This window comes from Berghia stephanieae, chromosome 9 (assembly GCF_034508935.2).
Source record: "Berghia stephanieae isolate SIO BIC M18660-M18661 chromosome 9, UCSD_Bste_1.3, whole genome shotgun sequence".
In the NCBI taxonomy this organism is placed as follows: Eukaryota; Metazoa; Mollusca; class Gastropoda; order Nudibranchia; family Aeolidiidae; genus Berghia; species Berghia stephanieae.
Genome location: NC_088368.1, coordinates 1,061,371 through 1,081,819, shown reverse-complemented (window position 1 = coordinate 1,081,819; position 20,449 = coordinate 1,061,371). Strand labels below are relative to the sequence as shown.

The window sequence follows — 20,449 nt, the reverse complement described above, 5'->3', positions numbered from 1 at the left end:
TGTCTCCCAGCCCACTATGGGAGGTCAGGAACCCCACCCAGATATAGGGGGATAGAAGACACAGAAAGTGTCTCCCAGCCCACTATGGGAGGTCAGGAACCCCACCCAGATATAGGGGGATAGTAGACACAGTAAGTGTCTCCCAGCCCACTATGGGAGGTCAGGAACCCCACCCAGATATAGGGGGATAGAAGACACAGTGTGTCTCCCAGCCCACTATGGGAGGTCAGGAACCCCACCCAGATATAGGGGGATAGAAGACACAGTAAGTGCCTCCCAGCCCACTATGGGAGGTCAGGAACCCCACCCAGATATAGGGGGATAGAAGTAAGTGTCTCCCAGCCCACTATGGGAGGTCAGGAACCCCACCCAGATATAGGGGGATAGAAGACACAGTAAGTGTCTCCCAGCCCACTATGGGAGGTCAGTAACCCCACCCATATATAGGGGGATAGAAGACACAGTAAGTGTCTCCCAGCCCACTATGGGAGGTCAGGAACCCCACCCAGATATAGGGGATAGAAGACACAGTAAGTGTCTCCCAGCCCACTATGGGAGGTCAGGAACCCCACCCAGATATAGGGGGATAGAAGACACAGTAAGTGTCTCCCAGCCCACTATGGGAGGTCAGGAACCCCACCCAGATATAGGGGGATAGAAGACACAGTAAGTGTCTCCCAGCCCACTATGGGAGGTCAGGAAACCCCACCCAGATATAGGGGGATAGAAGACACAGTAAGTGTCTCCCAGCCCACTATGGGAGGTCAGGAACCCCACCCAGATATAGGGGGATAGAAGACACAGTAAGTGTCTCCCAGCCTACTATGGGAGGTCAGGAACCCCACCCAGATATAGGGGGATAGAAGACACAGTAAGTGCCTCCCAGCCCACTATGGGAGGTCAGAAACCCCACCCAGATATAGGGGGATAGAAGACACAGTAAGTGTCTCCCAGCCCACTATGGGAGGTCAGGAACCCCACCCAGATATAGGGGGATAGAAGACACAGTAAGTGTCTCCCAGCCCACTATGGGAGGTCAGGAACCCCACCCAGATATAGGGGGATAGAAGACACAGTAAGTGTCTCCCAGCCCACTATGGGAGGTCAGGAACCCCACCCAGATATAGGGGGATAGAAGACACAGTAAGTGTCTCCCAGCCCACTATGGGAGGTCAGGAACCCCACCCAGATATAGGGGGATAGAAGACACAGTAAGTGTCTCCCAGCCCACTATGGGAGGTCAGGAACCCCACCCAGATATAGGGGGATAGAAGACACAGTAAGTGTCTCCCAGCCCACTATGGGAGGTCAGGAACCCCACCCAGATATAGGGGGATAGAAGACACAGTAAGTGTCTCCCAGTCCACTATGGGAGGTCAGGAACCCCACCCAGATATAGGGGGATAGAAGACACAGTAAGTGCCTCCCAGCCCACTATGGGAGGTCAGGAACCCCACCCAGATATAGGGGATAGAAGACACAGTAAGTGTCTCCCGCCCACTATGGGAGGTCAGGAACCCCACCCAGATATAGGGGGATAGAAGACACAGTAAGTGCCTCCCAGCCCACTATGGGAGGTCAGGAACCCCACCCAGATATAGGGGGATAGAAGACACAGTAAGTGTCTCCCAGCCCACTATGGGAGGTCAGGAACCCCACCCAGATATAGGGGGATAGAAGACACAGTAAGTGTCTCCCAGCCCACTATGGGAGGTCAGGAACCCCACCCAGATATAGGGGGATAGAAGACACAGTAAGTGTCTCCCAGCCCACTATGGGAGGTCAGGAACCCCACCCGATATAGGGGGACAGAAGAACGTAAGTGTCTCCCAGCCACTATGGGAGGTCAGGAACCCCACCCAGATATAGGGGGATAGAAGACACAGTAAGTGCCTCCCAGCCCACTATGGGAGGTCAGAACCCCACCCAGATATAGGGATAGAACACACAGTAAGTGTCTCCCAGCCCACTATGGAGGTCAGGAACCCCACCAGATATAGGGGGATAGAAGACACAGTAAGTGTCTCCCAGCCCACTATGGGAGGTCAGGAACCCCACCCAACCGCCATGAAGGATACACTCAAATGTTTACAAACTACAAGATACAAAATACGGTATCCAAAACTAATAATAATAATAGAACAAAATAAATAGTAACAGCGAGATGATTTACAAAGGAAAAAATACCATCTCACTACCAGCTAAGGATTCCCGCCAGGACCAGGAAATAAATCGAGCAATCTCCCCCCCCCCCCCCCGCCCCCCTCCCCGACATACACAAACACACACCAAAGATAAAGAGCAATATGGGATGGGTACAGCAAGTGACCTACTTACCCCCATGGGAGGTCAGAGAACGTTACCCAAACATTCGCATTTAATTGCGTGAGAACAAAATTATTTAGGAAATGACTGCATTTCAACCAAGGAGACATTAATTAATTTGAGCTAAATTTACAGCATTTTTATTTTATTTCCTTGGGCAGACAATTTTTATCCTCTGATTTGATAAGCTACACAACGTAGTTGATTCCTAATATTGATATTTACTGTCCGGTCTGTGAATCAATAAGGAAAATAAGCCCATAACTCAGACATTTCAGTAAATAGAACGTTTAATGAAGAAAATGGGGGAAAAAATGTATTCTAAGATTAAAGCAAAACAAAGGTTTAAGATGAAGTGAAGGGAAAAAAAATGGCTTTTTTTTTCAAGAAATGCAGCTTTACTGACATTGATATAATATGTGTGTGTGTCAAAGGTCAATGCATATAAAACATCTTAGCTATAAAACAAAAGAAAAATAGAGAAAGAGAGAGAAAAAATGTTTTTAAAAAGAATATGAAGGCAGCAACGTTAATTCATAATGACAAAATAATATGAACAAATATTTACATTTATCTGCATTGGTGAATTATTGGTTCTTTGGGATGTAAATTCCATCACATAAGATAACAAAATATGTAGCCTTCTAGGTCACAACTCTACACGTAATCAAAAGACAACACTGTGCAACACCATCGGAACCTCTCTCTCCGAAGGGATTTGGGGGAAGGGGGAAGGGGGGGGGGGATAAATGCGTGTATAAAATAAAATAGAAAACAAAACCATCGAATCTTTCAGACAGCCAAAACCACCAAGCTTAAATAAGTTTTAGTGATAGACCATTTCAGAATATATGACATATTTTTTGACCTTGTTGTGGATGAAATGGTTGGACAGATGAAGTGACACGCATTCCTGCATCAACCAAAAACTAGACAGACATTTATTGAAAGTCTCACCTACCTTGTGGACCATCTCATGTCATCCAAGTCGTGCTGTATGTACACATTGTGTGATAAAGTGGTCCATGTTTTCCCTGATGTGTTACAAAAGGGAGTTTGGTGACGTTTTGTATCAATAAGAATGTCACTTTGTACTTTTAAAGATACATCGTGTATCCAATCACTGTTTGCTATATTGGCTTTTAGGCATCTGTTTTCCTATGACATAATAATGTATGGGTTACACGTAAGGAAACATGAATATTAATGACAAATACAAATAATATCAAAGTGAGATCAGTCCTTGTTTAGGGGGCAGCCACATCCAATGAGACAAACCAAGGGCCTGGAACGAGAACAACAACAACAACAACAACAACAACAACAACAACAACAACAACAACAACAACAACAACAACAACAACCACAGGGTTTCCCCTACTCTCGCCACAGACAAATCTTTAAGTTTGGTCGTAAAGCAAGACACAGATCACAAACAACCGATGCCCATCACAACACAAATTAGAATGAGAGAAAGGAATGTGTTCGGGCATTTTAAAGCACAACCAAAGCTTCTAACTGCAGCACATGGACGGCAAGAGAAATCAGCTGCAAATTTATGGAGATAGAAGAAACACCAAAAGAGATTTATCAGGAACAGCCCAGCACAAGGGAACTTCTACGCCAGAAGACAAACAACAACCAAAAAACCCCCCAAAAAACCCCAACGAAAAAACAAAAATAATAAAACCCCAATCCAGAGAAGGAGGGAGGATATTGTCTTCAATAACGCATCTTGGATTGTGCTTGGCACACCAGTGGTTTGAAGACTTAGTCAGGCTTGTATTTGGACCTCAGCACAGACTCAATCATAACACAGGGGAAGACGTGGAGAGATTTGAACTCGGTAAATCAATTGAGTACTCGTTGGATTCTAGCCTGCTGAATTCCTGCACGCTCTCTGGAGTTGGGTGACTGGATCTGATTGATATAATAAGTACATAGTTACCTCCCATTTCAGCATGTTCGGGTTCTAGCACACTTTTTGGCATCTCCTGACAGCATGCTATATTCCAGCGAGTACTGTATCCCTTATGGCCAATATTTGATCTCCAAGCTGGGAATATCCTCCCTGGTTCTATGGAACAAATGAAGTTGACGCCATCCACATCTTTCCAAAGTGATTAGTTCTCACTAAATTATCTCAATCAGACATAGTTTTGTGTTGGTACGGTTTGACCTGGCAGTCAAAACTGGTATTTTACTGATTTTATCATGAAAGTGTCAAATGTCACTTACAAAGTGTCAAATGTCACTTACAAAAGTGTCAAATGTCACTTACAAAGTGTCAAATGTCACTTACAAAAGTGTCAAATGTCACTTACAAAAGTGTCAAATGTCACTTACAAAAGTGTCAAATGTCACTTACAAAAGTGTCAAATGTCACTTACAAAAGGGATCAAATTTCACTTATAAGTGTTTGTTTTTTTGTTTGTTTGTTGCTTTAGGTCTCTTCCAACACAATTGAGGTTATATGAGAGACCGCTGAAACAAAAAAACAAGCAATCTAACAAAAATAGTACAAATGTAAATCAAAATCATAACCTAAAGATATCATAAGCTAAATTATAAATAACCAAGAACAAACAGGCAGAAGATTTACAGAAAAAAAAATATCCCCTGTCAAAAATACAATCACAAACCAAAGAAGCAGGATAGGCTAGTAAAGAGAAGAAGAAACGACATCACTATCGGATCGTACACCCATGCGAACATCATAGGTATATGATTCAAGGGTGATGCTCCCATCCAACCACCCGCACTTACAAGTGTCAAATGTCACTTACAAAAGTGCTTGAAATCAACAACTTGACCTAAGTCAAATCAACAATGACAAATTGTCATACATAGTTTTTATCATTTTACCTTTGAATTCACGTTTTGGCCGTTGTTTGAATCTTTTGGGTGACATTTCTTATCTTATCCAGACAACCTTGACTTCATAAATTGACAGGTCAAGATGATCTCAAACTTGTCAAAAAATTTAAACCTGAGACTTCAAAGAAGATTTTTGACAAGATGAAGGTCATCTTGACCTGATCGAAATATGGAGTAAAAGTTTTCTGGAAATGAAAAATAAATATTTTATTCCAGTGGGCTACACTGGTACATATCGATGTGTACCTATTTGCAGGTCTGATAACTCAAATTATCATAGGCCTATTACTCTCAAACCAACACAAAGCATTGTCCATTACAACAATGTTAAATCAGGGCCATCAATGCCTTGGGTTATCAGACCTGCTAATATATATGCATACAGGTACATTGACAAATGAAATAACAACTTGAGCTCAGTTACGATAAATACATCCACATAATAAAGGCACGGATAAAACATGAAAAAAGCCTCTAAAACATAAACTGTGATAAATGGCGAGTTGTGTGAATGGTGATTAATAACATTACAGTTAACATTCATTTATCTCTCTCTCTATCTCTCTCTGTGTATCTGTATCTCTTCCTCTTTCTTTGTCATTCTGTGTGTGTGTGTGTCTCCCTCCCTGTTCATCTCTCTCTCTCTCTCTCTCTCTCTCTCTCTCTCTCTCTCTCTCGTGCCTAATGCCCTTCCCATCTCTTAATCTCACTTCCCCCTCATTCCATTCAACACCCCCCCCTTCCTCTCTCTCTCTCTCTCTCTCTCTATCTCTCTCTCTCTCTTCAACTCTCCATCCCTCTACTACTGATCACAAGACCATGACCAGTGTATCATCAAATATTTCCCCCTCTGTGTCCATTCCTCCATTGATAAGAACCAGATCCATTTCCTCTGTCGACACGGGCACAGTCCCATCCTCCCCACTGTCGTTGACAACTCCTTTCTTCTTTGTATTCTCCGATTGTTGAGTTGGGTCGTAATCCAAAGCATAGAGGGCTTCATCAACTGAAATGCACGATGACGAAATAAAATAAAATTCCTCTTCTTCAAAAAATTAAATATTTCTTCCCTCCTAATAAAGGGGGTTCTGACAGCCCAGTTGGTGGTAGAGCAGTCGCATTTCTTACAAATCTATAAAATTAAAAAAGAATATAACAGCTTAAAAAAAAAAAAGAAAAGAAAGACCAACAAATTTGGGGTGGGGTAGGGCTGCATGGAAATTCTAAAATAAGACAACTATGGCAGAGAACAGTTTATCTTAACCAGACAGAGCTGAGCTGGGCTTTTGTATATTAAAACCAGATTGAAATAAAATTGTTTTTCTATGGCAATAGAAGTTTGACTTTCTTTACCAAACGTACTGTTCTGTATCTTTCAATAAATAAATTGTTAATCTAAAAGGTATCAAAGTCAATCAAGTGGGAACAAGTCATGTGATCATTCCATTGTTTATTTCGTTCTAACCCATCCACAGAGAGAGCGTCTGCTCACCCTTCATTCACTCGTCACACTCCAGTGACACAACCACAGTCATTACTCATTATCTCACAACAATTTTTAACACAGACTTTGATTAGTTGGATTATATAAGGAAATTTCTTTTAAAAACAGGACAGGATGAAAAGTATATTTTAGACAAGATTTTATAGGGAATGAGATTAACGGAAGAGTAGCGTCCCTTGATTGGACATCACCGGCGGAGAAGTTATTAAAGAGAGAATGTCATGATGGTTTTGCGCATGCGTCTCTCGTCCTCGCTTCCGGTGAAAGCGGCATGAGACACTTCACCGAAAGCGAGCACGAGAGAGACGCATGTGCAAAACCATGTTGACATTCTCTCTGTAAGGTGACGTCCAATCAAGGTACGCTACTGTTCCCCTAATCTCATTCCCTATATTGAGCAACGTTATTTTATGTGGACTTCACTGTACGTTGTTTATCACAGATTATCATTATCACACGTATTGCCAGTGGGAAGAAAAGACTGTTGATGTCTTTGGTCCTTCATGTATAGATTTATCAACTGGCAACTCCTCTGTGCTTTTTGATGTTTATGTACAAAGGATGAGAAGAATCATCATTAATCCTTGTGACATCACAAAGGCAACACATTGTCAACAGGGAGTCAAAGTGGTTGATTGAATTTGTGACTTTAGATTTAGAGATTTTGTTAAGGGGTAGCAGCTTCTAATGGTGCTCACACTACTTTGTTACGACGATTGATCCAATCTGCAAATTCCGTACAGCACTCGTGCACTATCACAAACCCACCCAGAAGCTTCGTCACAATGCACCGTTCAACTAGATGCTCTGTGGTTTCGGGCTCGTTACCATAACGGGTACATGTTGGACAGGTGGCAAGTCCCCACTGATGTAGAGAGCGTACTGTTAAGCAGGTTCTCGACCGAAGCCGATTGGCTGCTACCCAATGTCTCCTCTTGCTGGTGGAAAAGCCTGGCAACTTCTCCCCCAGTTTCGAGGAGTCGATGTTAAGGGTCTACTCTTTACACCTACTGCTCTTCTGTACTCTGTTAAATTAACTGCCCTATTTCCGATAACTCTAGCACCACTGGCAGAGGACAAGAAAATATTTGGTAATTTTTTTTTCTTTTAGTTTTTTTTAAGGGTTGGGGAAATCCCTTTTCAACATTTGAAATGTCATTTGTCAGCCACAGCCTCCATTTTAAAGTCCATCTGCGATAAAACCACATGGGACAGAATGCAATTAAAACTGTGAAATTCCCATTTAAAAAAAACGAAAAAAAATTGATCTTTTATTTAATGTAATATCCACTAAACATGCTCAAAGCGCTTTACAAGGGGTCCCTAGCCAACAACAACACTAAACATATAGGACGATGTTACAGGTTTTTTTTTACAGAGACAAGTACTTATTTTAGATCTGAGTATGGTGAGAGAATGTGATTAAAGAGGCTTTTCCAAGGACATGTTCAGCTTGGGACTCAAACTCAGGTCCTTCTGATCCGAAGGCGAGTGCCATACCACTAGACCCCAAAGCCCCATTTATTGTAATTATTAATTCTTAAAAACCTACCACTAGCACTATCCGAGTCTCTAGAGCTGGCACTCCCAGGCTTGAGCTCTCTATCCAAGACTTCTCTGGCTCTAGCCCGTGTGTCACTCAATTCAGACGAGGCGGCCATATCTCTGGGTGACGACATACTGTGGACTGGCACGGCCATCCTGACACGACACAAGGCAAAATCCAAACGATTGGCCGGGGCCGGACCTTCCAACTCATATTTGGACCACGTGTTGTTTTCTGGGACATTGGAAAGATACAGATATGACACTTTAAGAAACGACATCATTCGTGGGTCTCAAATCAACATTTTCAAGCACGAGGAACATTTTGTGGGCTTTCGTGGCAAGTGCATATAATCAGAAATAAAGTGGGAGCAATAGGCCCATATTAAAGACAATAGGGAATGAGATTAGCGGAAGAGTAGCATCCCTTGATTGGATGTCACCTTACAGGGAGAACGTCAAAATGGTTTTGCGCATGCGTCTCTCTCGTCCTCGCTTTCGGTGAAGTGTCTCATGCCGCTTTCACCGGAAGCGAGGACGACAGTCGCATGCTCACAACCAACATGACGTTCTCTCTCTAATAACTTTTCCGCCGGTGACGTCCAATCAAGGGATGCTACTCTTCCGCTAATCTCATTCCCTATACTGGTCAAATATATAATAATTATTGATATAGACATAAACACAAATTGATTATACTTAGAAAACTAACAAATATGGATAAGGCTATTGCAACTGGACAAAACAACCTAAATGCAATTAAGCTATGGACACTATTTACAATGATATTGAACATGCAAAGATATTTCTGAGGGCGTGAGAAACTCCCCCCCCCCACCCCCTCCCAAGTTAATCTACATAGCAGAGGATTTGACAAGGCGGAAATCTGCTTATAGTAATAGCGGAAGCTTGAGACTCCTGATAATTTTTTCTTAATTGGTAATTTTGACCTAAAAGGCAGTTTTTAGTACCTAGTTCACTCTTACATAATATCATGCTGTGACGATGGGTCATACATACATATATAAATGACAACATATGTGTGCTGAGCTTACATGTATGACACCAATGTGTAAAAACCAGTAAGAAATGGGACATACTTAGATATAGAACATAAAATAAATTTGAGGTGTTGACTTTAAGCAGATTCCACTGTATTAACAATAATTTGACAGAGTGTCTGGATTTGTCAACACGTTCAGCATTCAATTTGCCATCAAGAGCGTTGGTCAAATTGTTGGAAATAAGTACAAATCCCTGTTTTATGTACTTGGGTAGAGCACTTTACTAATGATGGGCAATAAGAAACAGAAGAACAGCGAAGACTCAATATACTGCCCTTAGCTATTCTGCCAATGTTGTTTATTACAAGGAACTAATTTTAAATGCATGATGAATCATTTTATCAAACTGCTCAGTTTGTCAAACTACAGAAATTGTTTTTTTTTTTTTGACAAGCATTTATCTACCTTTGTAACCAGCTTCTTCTTGCACGGCCTCCTAAAAGGCAATAGACTGAGGTGGAACACGGAGAACGACGATATAAATAAGGGGATTCGGGGATTCAAGAGACAGAAAATTTGGACTGATATTGAATTCATTGATATGGGAAATAATATAAGGAAATATCCAACTACATGTAAGCAAGAGTAATTCAAATGGCTGATGATGGTGGTGGTGGTGCAATGACAGTAACAATCATGATTATGGAGATCAAAATTCAAATCTCTAGAAACTTAAAAAATATATAAATAAGTGAATAAATATTTGAAATATAATGGAGAAAAAACAACAACAAAAACCAGGAATCAGTAATGGAGAATTCATTTTTCCAGCACTCACCCAAATCAAATGTGTGAGCATCGTCTAGCGCTCCAGCCTTGCTCATCCCTCCAAACAAGTACATCTGCCCTTTGTGGCAAATCCCATCGTGGGCTGCACGGGGTGGGGGACTTTTCTTCTTTTTCACACAATTCCACGACTCTTTATCCAAGTCCAAAACGTGAAGGTCGTCGTAAAAAGTTGAACCAGCCATCCCGCCGTGAAGAAAAATCTTATTTTCATGGACGACCATCATATGCCCGTGTCTGGGTTTGGGAGAGTCGCCTCTGGGTGTGAGGCTTGACCAGTTCAGGGTGTCCATATCTAGACAGTGGACCTTTCTGTCCACCACTGGATCTGGCCCACTTTGACCCCCACTGTAGACGTAAAACTTGTTGCCGACAACTGCTCCACAACGATGGGTCCGGGGAGATGGTGCCGTTCCACTCGTTTCCACATCTGACCAGTGTCCAGTACTAATATCCATGCTTTGAACATCATTAAGATTTCCTGCTTGAGTGGCACCTCCAAAAATAAAAATCTTCCCAGGGTGACTGTCGACGATAAAAGAAGCATGTTCATAACGACCGCGAAAGCCCGGACTTTCTTGGAAATCCCAAGAGCGAGTGTGGAGATCAAGAACGTAAACTTCACTGAAAACCTGGGAAGGATTTGCACCTCCGATGATAAAGACTTTATTGTGTTCTCCTTCCTGTCTTGCTGCTACAAATACGGCAGAGTGACCAACCCTCATGGAAGGACAGTCTCCTGTTGCTGCAAGGACATACCACCATTTTGGGGTGGGGCGGATGTCAGTCTCCAAAAATGGGTGAAGCTCCATTGTGAAGAGTGAGTCTTATTACAAACGTGTAAAGTGGGCAAATTTAAAATGAAAAAAACAATCTGATGTGTTCACAAAATGTAAACAAGGCATATAATGTGATGGAAGACGTACAATACGTTGGTTTCTCTCACACAATCCAGACACAATCAAGCTGTAACTACACAATGTTTAGGTTCAGTCGTAGTCCTAGGGGGAAACGCGTGCATTCTAGTGAAGAAAAGATTTTCCTTTACCTCACAGATAGCCCTGCAAAATAAACAAAAACATGGATAGAAAAGGAGATGAGTAAAGAACATGTAGGGACCCTTACATCAAACATTTGCATAAATAGAAATGGATAAATAAATATAAAATAAGTAAATAAATTTTTTTTTTAAATGAACCAAAACGTCATAAATAATTTAACTTCAACAAGCTCTAAGACCACAGGAAACATCTTCATTGATCTCCCTAATAAAATGCAGAGCAGATATATCAACATGATAAACAAAACATGTTTTTAAAAATGATTTATAACATTAGTAAATAAAGATCTTGTACATCGGCAAAACTGTTACCAAAAGGCTGTTATATCAACACAGCAATCTATCAATATTATATATATATATCTATCTATTATTAAAAAAAAAACAAAATAAGAATACATTTTATAAATAGCTGACAATTTCCTGTTGAGAAGTAAAATACAACATCCACTAAAAATTGAGATATCCCACCATGAGTTAAAATAACAGCCAATGAAAATACAACATTATTGTCTGAGGACATCCTGTGAATGGAAATGGGAATGGGAATGGGCATGGGAATGGGCATGGGAATGGGAATGGGAATGGGCATGGGAATGGGAATGGGCATGGGCATGGGAATGGAAATGGGCATGGGGATGGAAATGGGAATGGGAATGGGCATGGGAATGGGAATGGGAATGGGAATGGAAATGGAAATGGGAATGGATATGGGAATGGAAATGGGAATGGGAATGGGAATGGGAATGGATATGGGAATGGGAATGGAAATGGGAATGGGAATGGCACGGCAACTAGTCCTCCTCTTTACTCCATAACACTTAGATTTCCTTTGATATGACCACGCCAGCACCGTGCATCCACGATCCAGCATTCCATCTGTTCACAGTCAATTAACCTTACCGTACACATGGTCCATACAGATGGTCAAGGGAGGTTACTCTCCCTGTTCTAGTCTGTGTTCCTCTTATACCAGGTTTCAAAATCAGTTATAATTCAAATTTGAACGAATGAACATTTAATTTCCCATCAGTATACAGAATAATGTTTAAGCTATTTCTTAATATCTTTATCATTTCTCTCAGTTAAATGACTAGGATGCTGTGATGTGTCAGATTCAGAAGAGTATTTCTTGAGTGAATTTTTTATGTGACTTACGTCATTGCGTTTTAATTAAATTGTGCACTTTGAAATGCAATTTAATCATTCTCTTTAGAAAGATGAAAGTTTCCTCTCTAATTTACACATAAATTTGAAATGACTAATAATCACATTTCCCTAAAAAATGTTTTTTCTTCTTTCATAATATAATCAATACGTCTCTCTTAGCAATATATTTTAGGATTATAATTATTTATTCACATTCTGTTTTTTTTTTTTTTGGGGGGGGGGGGGTTTGTTTACTTTGTCATTGTGTTGTGCTTATTTTGTTGTTTATGTTTATTTATTTACTTATTTAATTTGCTTTTTTTTCAAAGGACCACATATTTTAGGATGATGGAACATTCAGAAATAGACCATAATGATAAACTTAATAAGCTGTGCAGATTGTGCTCTGGCACACGGAAAACCCATGACTTCTGATGATATTAAAGAGGAGGGGGCGGTGGTGACATACATGCACAGTTACAGACACATATCCCATACACATTCACCCCCAAACACCACATACTAGAGTCACATTGCATTCCATGGATTGATAGGCATAGTTTTGGAATGGGCTTTCATGGGGAGAAGGGGGGGGGGGGAGTTGCATTCCACTATTGCAAAGATAGAAAAACGGTCATCATGTTTAAGGTCAGAGAGAAGGAAACTTGCTTGCATCATGGTAACGTCTTTATTACAAACAGATCCAGAGCCAAAGTTTTGCAATCTACGTAAAAGAAATCCTTCCATAACCATTTCCTCCTCACACAGAAATCTGATGTTGCTATGCCATTGTTGATAAACAGAACAATTTATATCAATTGTAGATTTGGACACTTACACAAAATTCCTAGATTTTATCTGTCATTCTTCTGTCCAGTACTGAATTTATCAAGACCACATATCTGGTTTTTCTCTCACCAACTCAAGTATTCTTGATAAACATCTATGACAACCGTCAAACTCACTCAATGCACAGACAACATAAACACACAATATTAATAATATACTACCATATATCCATATACACAACTATTACAAGGTTATCTTAGAGCAAACCACCAAAACTGTCAAGTATTTCTTCATGTTATAAGACTAGGACAGCTAGCTTGGAAAAAGTGATACTGGCATGGACAGCTGTGATTGTTTCATTTGGCTTGCAGGCTGAAAAAGGGTTGGTTGACTATATACTTTATCTATCTGTCTACAGTCATATCAAAATTCAAGTGAATGTTAGGTGAATTAACTGGACTATGAATTTTTTTGTCAAACAATTTATAATTAGTACAATTTACAATATATCCCATTTTTAAGAAGTGAAAATATGATGTTATCTTGCCTCTAGAAGTATGAAAATTGTTGTGTGCCTAGTCAATCTTATTGTAAATATATTTTCGATGATAAATATGTAAAATTCGTCTCATACATATAATTATTGCATGGTTTTTGATGAAAAAAATGCAATCATCATACAACAGAAATAAGTTGTTATCCAGGTAAAATTTTGGCTGCTCTGATAATCATTGACCGTGACGTGACCCGAAGAGGCGCGTGCAAGCAACTCTGCTGTAGGTATACTAAGTTATCAGGCTTAGTTGCCGTGATGGGCATGGGAATGGGAATGGAAATGAGAATGGGAATGGGAATGGAAATGGAAATGGGAATGGGAATGGGAATGGGAACGGGACCAATACAGACAAGAGAAATTGTCAGATTATCGATCAATCAACAAATAGCGAATAAGACTGTGCAGTGATAATAAAAATTGTGTTGCTTTTGTTACATTATTGTCATTTCATATGAAAACGACCAAGCGAGACAATGGCATCAAACAGGAAGAGCTACATCAAGCCCAAGCTTTAACTCCTGGTTTATGCTGGGGAGGATACTGACCCAATCAGAAGTTTCAAGCTGTAGCAACTGTCAGACCCTATGCTGCTAAACACAACAACATCCTGAGGGCCTTTCCTATTTGACGTCATTGTCGTGATGAGGACAAGGTCTATACAAGGATTCATGACGTCATTGTCAGTGATGAGGACAAGGTCTATACAAGGATTCATAACGTCATTGTCAGTGATGAGGACAAGCTCTATACAAGGATTCATGACGTCATTGTCAGTGATGAGGACGAGGTCTATACAAGGATTCATGATGTCATTGTCAGTGATGAGGACGAGGTCTATACAAGGATTCATGACGTCATTGTCGTGATGAGGACAAGGTCTATACAAGGATTCATGACGTCATTGTCAGTGATGAGGACAAGGTCTGTACAAGGATTCATGACGTCATGTCAGTGATGAGGACAGGTCATACAGGATTCATGACGTCATTGTCGTGATGAGGACAAGGTCTATACAAGGATTCATGACGTCATTGTCGTGATGAGGACAAGTCTTACAAGGATTCATGACTCATTGTCATGATGAGGACAAGGTCTTACAAGATTCATGAGTCATTGTCAGTGATGAGGACAACGTCTATACAAGGATTCATGACGTCATTGTCAGTGATGAGGACAAGGTCTATACAAGGATTCATGACGTCATTGTCAGTGATGAGGACAAGTCTATACAAGGATTCATGACGTCATTATCAGTGATGAGGACAAGGTCTTTACAAGGATTCATGACGTCATTGTCAGTGATGAGGACAAGGTCTATACAAGGATTCATGACGTCATTGTCAGTGATGAGGACAAGGTCTTATACAAGGATTCATGACGTCATTGTCAGTGATGAGGACAAGGTCTATACAAGGATTCATGACATCATTGTCAGTGATGAGGACAAGGTCTATACAAGGATTCATGAGTCATTGTCAGTGATGAGGACAAGGTCTATACAAGGATTCATGACGTCATTGTCAGTGATGAGGACAAGGTCTTTACAAGGATTCATGACGTCATTGTCAGTGATGAGGACAAGGTCTATACAAGGATTCATGACGTCATTGTCAGTGATGAGGACAAAGTCTATACAAGGATTCATGACGTCATTGTCAGTGATGAGGACAAGGTCTTTACAAGGATTCATGACGTCATTGTCAGTGATGAGGACAAGGTCTATACAAGGATTCATGACGTCATTGTCAGTGATGAGGACAAGGTCTATACAAGGATTCATGACGTCATTGTCAGTGATGAGGACAAGGTCTATACAAGGATCAGACGTATTTTCATGATAGGACAAGTCTTACAGATTCATGACGTCATGTCGTGATGAGGACAAGGTCTATACAAGGATTCATGACGTCATTGTCAGTGATGAGGACAAAGTCTTACAAGGATTCATGATGTCATTGTCAGTGATGAGGACGAGGTCTATACAAGGATTCATGACGTCATTGTCGTGATGAGGACAAGGTCTATACAAGGATTCATGACGTCATTGTCAGTGATGAGGACAAGGTCTGTACAAGGATTCATGACGTCATTGTCAGTGATGAGGACAAGGTCTATACAAGGATTCATGACGTCATTGTCGTGATGAGGACAAGGTCTATACAAGGATTCATGACGTCATTGTCGTGATGAGGATGAGGTCTATACAAGGATTCATGACGTCATTGTCAGTGATGAGGACAAGGTCTTTACAAGGATTCATGACGTCATTGTCAGTGATGAGGACAACGTCTATACAAGGATTCATGACGTCATTGTCAGTGATGAGGACAGGTCTATACAAGGATTCATGACGTCATTGTCAGTGATGAGGACAAGGTCTATACAAGGATTCATGACGTCATTATCAGTGATGAGGACAAGTCTTACAAGGATTCATGACGTCATTGTCAGTGATGAGGACAAGGTCTATACAAGGATTCATGACGTCATTGTCAGTGATGAGGACAAGGTCTATACAAGGATTCATGACGTCATTGTCAGTGATGAGGACAAGGTCTATACAAGGATTCATGACGTCATTGTCAGTGATGAGGACAAGGTCTATACAAGGATTCATGACGTCATTGTCAGTGATGAGGACAAGGTCTATACAAGGATTCATGACGTCATTGTCAGTGATGAGGACAAGGTCTATACAAGGATTCATGACGTCATTGTCAGTGATGAGGACAAGGTCTATACAAGGATTCATGATGTCATTGTCAGTGATGAGGACAAGGTCTTTACAAGGATTCATGATGTCATTGTCAGTGATGAGGACAAAGTCTATACAAGGATTCATGATGTCATTGTCAGTGATGAGGACAAGGTCTATACAAGGATTCACGGCTTTCACAGACAGACCGCAATAACTGACTTTTTAAAAACTGAATTAAGCGAAATGCCTTCAATTTCAAAATGGGCCATTTTGACGGCCAACAAATTATCCAGGTTGACTTTCCTTGTTGTTAATTTTCCCAGATCTATCGACATGACGTTTATATCGACATTTTACGCAGTCCTGACAGTGTCTAAATATCTGTGCTTTTCTGTATAAACAAAATACAACACATTTCAAGTAAACAATGGGGAACAAAAACTGATTCTAATCTCATTGCAAGTATAAAACCAATCTTCTGGAGGACTGGATACATCAGGTATCTAAGTGATCTCCTGGTTTGAGAGTGATGACATCTTATTTTCTAGTCTACATACATGCTGGTCGTTAATACAGATCATCCATCCTTGCACTTTTACATCCCGTAATCTTAAGAATCTGCCAATACATCCTGCCACTAAAATAGTTATTCCACATTATGATTCAAGATGTAACCTATTCATTATCAGACCTCCAAAAGACTGGTTACCTACACACTTCTAAGGAGTCTGGAACTGGAAAGTAGAAGGTGTGACCTCACTACTTCTCTGCCCTATTATAAAAACCCCTCACACTATTACATGTACTTTGTTATCAAGGAATTAATACAATATAGATTGGAGATTTATAATAGAGACACTGAGTGCTTTCCTAATAATAATTTTTCTCAATTTGTGCAACGAAAACCATGTATGATAGGCCAGGAAACAACTGGAATTTTAAAATCTTCATTTTAAAAATTCGTCATCTTCAGTGACATGGTCTAATTGCTTCTAGAAAGGATTTCGGGACTTATATTTTCTTTTTCCATAATTTATTAATAAAGCATTTGACTTTTACCACAATCGTTGCTAAGGCAACTTCATAATCATCAACCAAAAACAACAACACCTAATACCACCACCACCACTACTACTACTACTACTACTACATTTACTACTATGATCCATAAGCAAAAATTCCTAAATTTATCTCTAAGGCTATTTCATCTCCTCTGGCAAACACCCTAGTTCTCTCTAGACTTGATTCTTGAAACTCTTTAGCAGCCAACATATCCCAGTACAACATGAAATCACTTCAGACTGTCAAACACTCCACGGATAATTCTCAAAAAACTAAATTTGACTTTGCAAGCCCTTACATTTGACAAAAGAATTGCTCTGGTTGTCAGTCGAAAAAAAAAATTGTTTACAAAATAATTCTTATAAAAACCCACCTTTTCAAACCAGTTCCCCAATTTACATTCAAGAACTATTAGGGTAACTATTACATCCTGATATACCTTAGCACAATCTACATTCCAGTCTGGACAGTCATGTTCTATCTACAAGATACTATAGTAAATCTCATTAGGGTAAAATCTTATCCCATCTGTAAAGGATTTATGCATCGTTTTACAACACAAAGCATTAAACAAACATACAAAGTTTTATGCGTATATATAAAACTGTAGACAACATCTTCTACTTATCTGTCCCTGCAGAAAATCTTTGTTGCACTGACAAATTCAAAGGCAGAAATATTTATTTTGAGGGGAGTTCAAATTAGCAACGATCAGCAGGAACAGAGATATCTAGCCACATTGAATAAACATGTGTAGAATTAATGGTTTCCCCACCTTAGCTCAATGTTATAAAACGTTGCACACTTTGCTCTCAACCTGTGTCTGACCTTCTAGATTTTTGCTGTCATCTGTGGTTAAAGCATTATCAATTGGATAGAAAGACGGGGCTCTCCTGATGCTTTTCTTGGATAAGGAGGCAGACTTTTGAAGTTGCCTGAAGATAACCAGGGACGTGTCTTCGTACCGCTGGTGAATTGCATGCACAGATTCTCGATATGAGGACATACGACTCATTCATCAGCTTCAGTTCGGGCTAATTTTAAATTTTCATTCTGAAATGGAAAAAAAGGGGTGAAATATTAGATTTGGGTCCATCTTAAACATTGTTTAAAATTGCAAAATAATTATGTATTAAATATTTATTTCACTGTTTGTTTTAAAATCGCTTTTGTATAAAAATAATATTGTGATTGTTTCTATTGAATTGCTATTCGCTAAAAATAAACATATACACTGAGTAAGACGGCCTTATTCTCCACGAGGGTGGGTTGAGAGTTGATATTGGTCAAACAAGTCACATGAATGAGACTGTAAAATCTCTAGTCAATATAATTTATATATGGGATTATGTATGGGATTATGTATAGACTCATAGGCTATTAATAAGTAGTCTGATTCAAATGCCGATTAGCTATTGGAAAATTAAAGGACTATTCTGGGTTGATAACAATTACCTAATTTCAAAACTTGTGTACTTGTTTTTCAAAAAGGATAAACAAATAAATAAAACAAGCTCCATCAAGAAAAAAAATATTTGTCTATATATGTGTTATATTTCACCAAGATCGAAGTGTCTTAATATTTCCCACCAGTAACCACACATCCTCTATCGACGCAAAAGTCCCATTTCGCAGAGAAATCAGCTTTTCCGATTTTGAGTTCTTTTGATTTTGATTTTGAAATGGCAAAAATTGGCAGTAAACTTAGGCACTCTGATAACCCCAGTCCAGTGGCCGCCGATAGGCTCACTGTAAGGTGAAACTCGTTTTTTGGAACTTTATTTTTGGCCCTTTACTGTTTTGGTCACCATGGCGTTATTTGTGAACCTATGTGACTAATGTTAGTATCATTTTAAAGGGCACAAAACAAGCTTTCTAACGGTATATTTTATTCGTAATTCCTGATTGTATTTCTCAGAAAGCTATTGTAATAAAAATTTATCAATTTTTGAATTATAAGAACTTTTTAAATTATGGATACATTTTAATTATACTTCATACATCGGTAGACAATTAATTGAAGAACATCTCTGCCAAATTTCATCAAAATTGATACACTCGCTCATTATTTTATTTTTCCCGCCATCAACCCCACTTTTTTGGACAAAAACCTCATATTTTTTTCCATTTTCATTTATCCGTAATTTTTTCCATACTTTTCATACATGAAAATGATTTATATGAAAATAAAGCTTATTTTCTGACCTTTAAAATGATACCTAACATTTGCCATTTATTTTTTAATTGAAACAAAATTACTGAAAACAATGAGTGGGCCATGTTGACTGCAAAACTCAAAATTTGCCGATAGCGGCGAGATGCTGGTTTTGAGGCAGCAGTGAGATCACAGATTCTCTCTGTAAATTTGACGAAAAATTTCGACAGAAAAATATAAATAACTCAGGAACCGTAAGTCGTAGAGAAACAAATAAGGTATCAAATTTTATGTTTTTTCAAGTCCCACCCCCCTGACTCAACTGACTGGGTTGAATTAAGATATTTTGAGTTTGAAAATTTTATCAAGGTGCCTAAACCAATCATCCTGCATCCAAATCCAAAAATAATATATATTATAGCAAGTGCAAGTGATAGAGTTAGAGCTAAACGAAAGTTCATGCAACGTCATCCTTAGTCATTGCTGTTGTCATTTCATTACAGTACAGTACTCATCTCATCATACTCGTTCGTACCACTTCACTATCTGTCTATGATTTAGGATGACCATCACCACACATCGAGTTCTTACACACAGTTCAACTCTTATCTCTTAGTGAAACCAGAAACAAACCATTTATTTCTATCTCAGATCATCATATGATTCATTCATACAAAGTAAAACAACTGGCGAAAATAAAAGTAGAAACGTGGATGACTAATCTGAAAAGGCAAATTTTGTGAAGTCGAAAGCATCATTAGAAACAACAACAGGAATTTCGTTTGAGTTTTTAATAAATCAAAAAAGTTGCAATATTTGTTTTCGTAAAATATTTTGTAAACCCATTTTATTTGGTTATTTTGCTCCAAAATTAGCATT

At 39.5% G+C, this 20,449-nt stretch overlaps 1 protein-coding gene across 3 annotated transcripts; it reads right to left on the bottom strand.

Moving 5' to 3' along the window:
• Positions 1 to 2,597: 2,597 nt before the first annotated feature.
• On the bottom strand, positions 2,598 to 20,354 carry LOC144979440 (rab9 effector protein with kelch motifs-like). Of its 3 annotated transcripts, none has more exons than XM_078926086.1 (5): positions 20,204 to 20,354; positions 18,191 to 18,468; positions 10,094 to 11,162; positions 8,259 to 8,486; positions 2,598 to 6,208 (listed from the first exon to the last, which is right to left on the bottom strand). In XM_078926086.1, the coding sequence occupies exons 3-5, from the start codon at positions 10,911 to 10,913 to the stop codon at positions 6,012 to 6,014; spliced, it is 1,245 nt and encodes a 414-aa protein (XP_078782212.1). In that variant the 5' UTR covers positions 10,914 to 11,162; positions 18,191 to 18,468; positions 20,204 to 20,354; the 3' UTR covers positions 2,598 to 6,011. The 3 variants fall into 3 exon arrangements, with proteins under 3 accessions (XP_078782212.1, XP_078782213.1, XP_078782214.1); XM_078926087.1 differs by having other exon boundaries at positions 18,244 to 18,468; positions 20,204 to 20,350; XM_078926088.1 differs by having other exon boundaries at positions 20,106 to 20,338.
• Between the last annotated feature and the right edge of the window lie 95 nt (positions 20,355 to 20,449).